The 5,450-nt window shown below is 30.7% G+C and overlaps 1 protein-coding gene across 1 annotated transcript; it reads left to right on the forward strand.

Annotated features, from left to right (window-relative positions):
* The first annotated feature begins 3,110 nt into the window (after positions 1–3,110).
* On the forward strand, positions 3,111–5,450 carry LOC136224694 (uncharacterized). The gene is made up of 7 exons (XM_066013099.1): positions 3,111–3,279; positions 3,357–3,478; positions 3,673–3,774; positions 4,314–4,376; positions 4,631–4,703; positions 4,798–5,029; positions 5,203–5,450. Exons 1-7 carry the CDS (start codon positions 3,277–3,279, stop codon positions 5,349–5,351), a joined length of 744 nt encoding a protein of 247 aa, XP_065869171.1. The 5' UTR covers positions 3,111–3,276; the 3' UTR covers positions 5,352–5,450.

A 5,450-nucleotide genomic window follows, 5' to 3' on the forward strand; every position in this document is an offset into this window, starting at 1 on the left:
TAATCCCTAAAATCTCTCTAATTCTCTACATATCTATCTATATATAATATAAAACAGTAACGATGGAACTGAGGTGTCACTTCCTCCTTTTTTAGTGATAAAAAATTTAATATATTAATTTTAATTGTATTATTATATTTATCTATAAAATGATTATTTTATCTGTTCTATATGTAAAAGTTCTACATAATTTAAATTAATCGTTAAAATCTCTACAATTCTCTGCATATCTATGTATATTATATAATATAAAACAGTAACGATGGAACTGAGGTGTCACTTCCTCTTTTTTTTACTGATAAAAAATATAATATAATATATAATATATAATATATTAATTTTAATTTTATTATTATATTTATCTATAAGAAGATTATTTAAAGTAAATGTGAAAATAAAATAATAATATTTAATTTATATAGCACATTTATGTCATTAATTGTAATTATTAGATTATATTTTTATTAATATTTATATATTAAGATGAATCCGTGCATCGCACGGGCCAAAAACTAGTTGTAATACCAAAGTTCTAACCATAATTCTAAAAATAAGCAGCCAACTTCCAAACATCGCTTAAACGGTCAGTAACTTTCTCTATATCCTGTACTTTTTCACCTAAAAACATTAAAACATTTAAAAACGTGAGACAAAAATCTCAGTAAGAAACTATCAGCTATAAAAACCAAATTTACTTAACATAGCTACATATATACATTTATAAAGGGATTTAATCAAAACCCTAAAACGAATCAAAACAAATAAACGTTTCATCAAAACAATTCATAATCAAATAAATTTTTTATCAAACCAAAACCAACTCGTATTCAATCAAACGTAAAACCTTATATCAAAATCAATCGTAACCGAAAACATAATCCAAATGAACTTAAAACATTGTATCCATCCTCGAGTTTCTCCCCTTAAGTATCAATACATAACCACATATATAATCGAGACGTCTCTTAACATTGCCTATCCCATATGGTCTTACCCAACACTTCGCTACCATACCCAATCGGTCTTAAGACTGTGTACACATGCCATGTCCCTCACTGAACATGGTCTTCAATTATAGAATCACCGATCCGGATAGCTCTCGATGGATATAAAATCATAAAATCATAACGTGCTCAAATTTCCTTTCACAATCAAATTCCAAACTATTTCATAACCATAAATCATTTGGCTTCAATTAGCCCTTTTGTATCTTAAAAATCATATTTGGACTTCAATCCAAAATAATAACAACAATAACCGCAACAGATTTCTCAATCCAAAAACAATTCGTAAGAAATCATCAAATGCATTTTGTTCAATATAGATACATATTGAAACCAAAAACATATATATATATATATATATATATATATATGTAAATCGACCAAATTAAGCCTTAAATCAACATAATCAAGTAAAATATGAAATTCACATAGAAGCATAATCAATAGCTTCATTTGAACCATAATTTCACGATAAAAAACAAGATCGTGAAAAACCTCAATTTTACAAAATTCCTGCATAACCTTAAAATATCAATTTCTGAAACTTCTTTGATTATATATATATATATATATATATATATATATATATCTGTATATATAAAACTCAAAATATAGTTGATAGTTACTTACTTTGATCACTAATTGAACAAAATACATCCGATCGATAAGCCGCTAAATTCTGTCTAAGACGTTTCCCTTCAAATACTGTCGAAACACAAAAACTCTTCAATTAGTACTTAGATCTATACATAAGGATGCTATGTTTTAAATTTCGAGTGATTCAGACGATCGAATCTCCGTAAATCAAAGAAACGGTGGAAAAACGGTCGAAGAATAACGAAGATACATGAGATTAGAGAAGAAGAAAAGAAAAAGAAAAGAAAGGAAATGTATGGCGGCACCTCTGGATAAAGGATTGGGGAGAGATATATATCCCAAATCTAGAAAATATCCAGTTTGGTCCTCTATCTTTATATAATCTTTTAATAATTATCCTAAACTTTTAATTTACACAGAAACCCATCAAATTATCCCCAAACTTTTCCTATAGCACCAAATTCATATCACACGCTTAATAATTATAATATATACTACTATCAAGGTATAAATTCTAGGAATTTAGACCCGAACGTACAAAAAATTTCAAATGATTCATATACTTTAAAAACCTTTTGTTTACACTTGCTAAATTAACCTATTAAATATGTCAAAATTTTGATTATCATATTTGAGTAACTTCGTATAATTAAAATTACAGCAATATTTGAGTAACTCCATATAATTAAAGTTTTGATTAGGGGTATTTTTACACCTTAACCCTACTAACTCTCAATCCTCATAATTTCGATCTCTCAATCATGCAACACTAACTTTTATAATAGGTTAAAAGGTATGGGAAGAGAAAAAATTACCTCACAAATAGATGAAGATGTATTTTTAGAATTTAGGTTTAATAAATTTTTATATTTAATTGTTACGGAATAACCAAGTTTAGGGAGCTGGTGAGACATTTTCAAAGTTCAATGAGCTAATATATTTTTATGGACAAGTTTAAGGAGATGGTGAGACATTTGCAAAATTCAAAAAACTAATCTACTACTCCCTCCATTTTAAAATAATTGTCACATTTGACCAAAGCACACATATTAAGGAAATTATTGATTTGCATTAAATTTATGCAACATGGACTAGAATACCATCTATATCTCTTCATTAATAATTATCATTTTTTGTGTTTCTCATTAAATTGAACCTCTCTTCATACATTGAAAACTTAAAATAGCAAAAAGTGTAATTAATATTAAGCTCATTAATAGGGGTAAAATAGAAAAAAGTTGCATTGGAAATTAAACCTGACAAATAATATGAAATGAAAAAATTTGATCAAAAGTGACAATTATTTTGAAATGGAGGGAGTATTTTTAACAAGTTAAGAAAGCTCGTGATATATTATGTCTTAAAAAAAGTACTAAATATAAATACAATATTCACCAATCTAACCTTCCATGTTATTATAAAACCAATCCCCTATAAATTTAAGAGTACATATAAAAAAATTATATATTCTATTCCAACCTAGGTTAAACATGACATTTCAAATTTAAAGTATAAATTTACAATTATTTCTTTTCTCATATACAGGATTCATTTGAGGCGACAAAACAAAACCCTATCTTATCTCCCTTCATCTCCGCCGATTGAGCCGATTGAATCAGCAACAGTGCTCATCTTCTTCCTTGCTACTATTTCTTCATCTCCCCGCTGCTCATATATGGTACGTTTCTTTCTATCTCCATATAATCAGTACTATAAAACCAACCCTCTATAAATAATCCTTTGGTTTTCTTGAAGTCGAAATTAGGGATCCGACCGATGGAAGGAAGTGTGCAAAGAGGAACCAGTGCTTCCTCACAAGGAGGCTCCGAGCGTCACAGAGTCAAGCGTAAGAGAATCCAGAAGAAGCGTCCCTATAGGTAATGTTTCTAATTTATTTTTTGCAAATCAAATACCACTGTCTCATTATAGATGAAATCCCGATTCCTAACATTGTGGAAAATTTCTCATGTTTCGAATTTTAGCATTGACTTGGTTTCATAAATTAATGTTTCTTCTTATTCCTGTTTATCATTGATCTGTGCTTTTCATTTGGTTTCTTGTGCAATTGAAGGGCGCAAAGAGGTACTGATGCCTCTCAAGGAGACATGGGTGGAGGAGGCTCCAAGCTTCACCAAGTCAAGCGTAGGAGAGTCAAGAAGGAGCGTACCTCTAGGTAAAATTTATAATTTATAATCAACTGCTTGTTAGGGTTTCGAATTTTGGTCTCTCACAATATCTGTGATTGAACCAAGTAGTTGTCTGTTGTATTTGGCAAGTGTAATACCATGATTCGATAACAAACCAAATAATGATTGTTTGATAGATAATATTGTATTGATTGATAACTATGTGAAAGATTTCTGCTAAAGGTTTTATGAATTCATGTCTTGTAAATTTTTAGCATGGCTGGATGTTTTCTTTGACGTTGCCTTCCTTCTTTATTGCTCTGTTCCTTAAAGCCTGTCTCTAGGTAAAGTTTATACTTGTTAGGGTATGGATTCTTGGCGAATCAAATACCATAGTCTGGCAATAGATGAAATCCTGGTTAGTTTTAATATTGATTGACAACATTATGAAATATTACTGCAAAAGGTTTCATGAATTAATATCAACCTTGTCGTTTTTGACTTTTAGCATGTCTGGGATGTGGGGTTTTGGTGTTTTCCTCTTTATTAGTTTGTGCTTTTCATTTAGTTTGTTTTGCAATTGAAGGGTGCAAAGTGGAAGAGATACCTCCAAAGGAAAGAAGGACCAACACACCGAATGGATTGAGGGGTGAAGTTTTCTAACTTGCAATGAAAATTTTCACCCGATGCTGGATTTTGATTTCCAGTCTCCCTCATATGTTGTTTGATATATTATTATTATCTTGGGCATTAGCAATATTCACCTGTTTATGGGCTTTTGCATTCACAAGTGGTATAGAAAAAGAGGAATTATGACTTCACACGAGAAATATATTTCTTAGTTATTGTTCAGCTATTACTATGACTATAATACTAATTTTTAACATGATTTGTGCAAAACAGGTTAAACAGAATCTACAAGTCTTTGGAACTTGAAATTGCAAAGGTAGCTCTGGAATTTTATGAAAAGAGTCAGGTTTGCATCTTATTCATGTCCATCTGCTGTTTTTTGCATATTTATTTTAACCACTTATGCTGCAGTATTTTCTAATTTTATGCTTGTTGGTTAGGGTGCCGAGTTTGAAATGGTAGAATTATTGTATGCAAAACGTTCTTATTTAATTCTCCCCGGATCTAAGGGATTTGAGAGTTGGGCTCATGTCAGCTTCACTGCTAAACCCAAGAATGCTGATGGTGGTGAAGTCCCTACAAAATACTTTTTTGGTGAACTGTTGAAAGATAAGGTTTCACGGGAATATAGCGCCACTTACTGTTCGACATTTGAGCCTAGTGATGATCCTGGTAATGCATGCAAATATTATCCTTTTTTTCTGCATTTTGATTTCAATATATAATTAGCATATTCATGAGACTGTTTGCATTGCATTCTAGTTAGTGGATTAGTTTAAATTCCATACTCTGAAGACTGACCCTTGTGGACTGTTGGAATGCTCAAGTTTTAACATTTCCTGCAGGATTCAGCCATGGTTGTATATTTTGCTCGCCCGGTGAGAAGAAATTTCATCCTGCCGATGGATATCTTGTTGGTCGTAAGCCATGTAAAGTAGTGGAATCTATATGCCATTATATGTCTATGTCTAGTTATCTGTCGGAACAAGATTAGTGTAATCCGTGACTGCTGACCTTGCATATTGGTTTTAACACCTTAACTCCTTGATTAGTTAAGAGTTGAAGACTTGTTTTATATTTATTAGTTTTAACA

The sequence above is a fragment of the Euphorbia lathyris genome, chromosome 3, assembly GCF_963576675.1.
Source record: "Euphorbia lathyris chromosome 3, ddEupLath1.1, whole genome shotgun sequence".
Classification (NCBI taxonomy): domain Eukaryota; kingdom Viridiplantae; phylum Streptophyta; class Magnoliopsida; order Malpighiales; family Euphorbiaceae; genus Euphorbia; species Euphorbia lathyris.

Bases quoted from the DNA above. Each gene is read 5' to 3' on its own strand.
- LOC136224694 (XM_066013099.1), top strand. The intron at 3,775-4,313 runs GTAAAATTTATA...TTGCAATTGAAG, and splicing joins AAGAAGGAGCGTACCTCTAG to GGTGCAAAGTGGAAGAGATA. The intron at 4,377-4,630 runs GTGAAGTTTTCT...TGTGCAAAACAG, and splicing joins CACACCGAATGGATTGAGGG to GTTAAACAGAATCTACAAGT.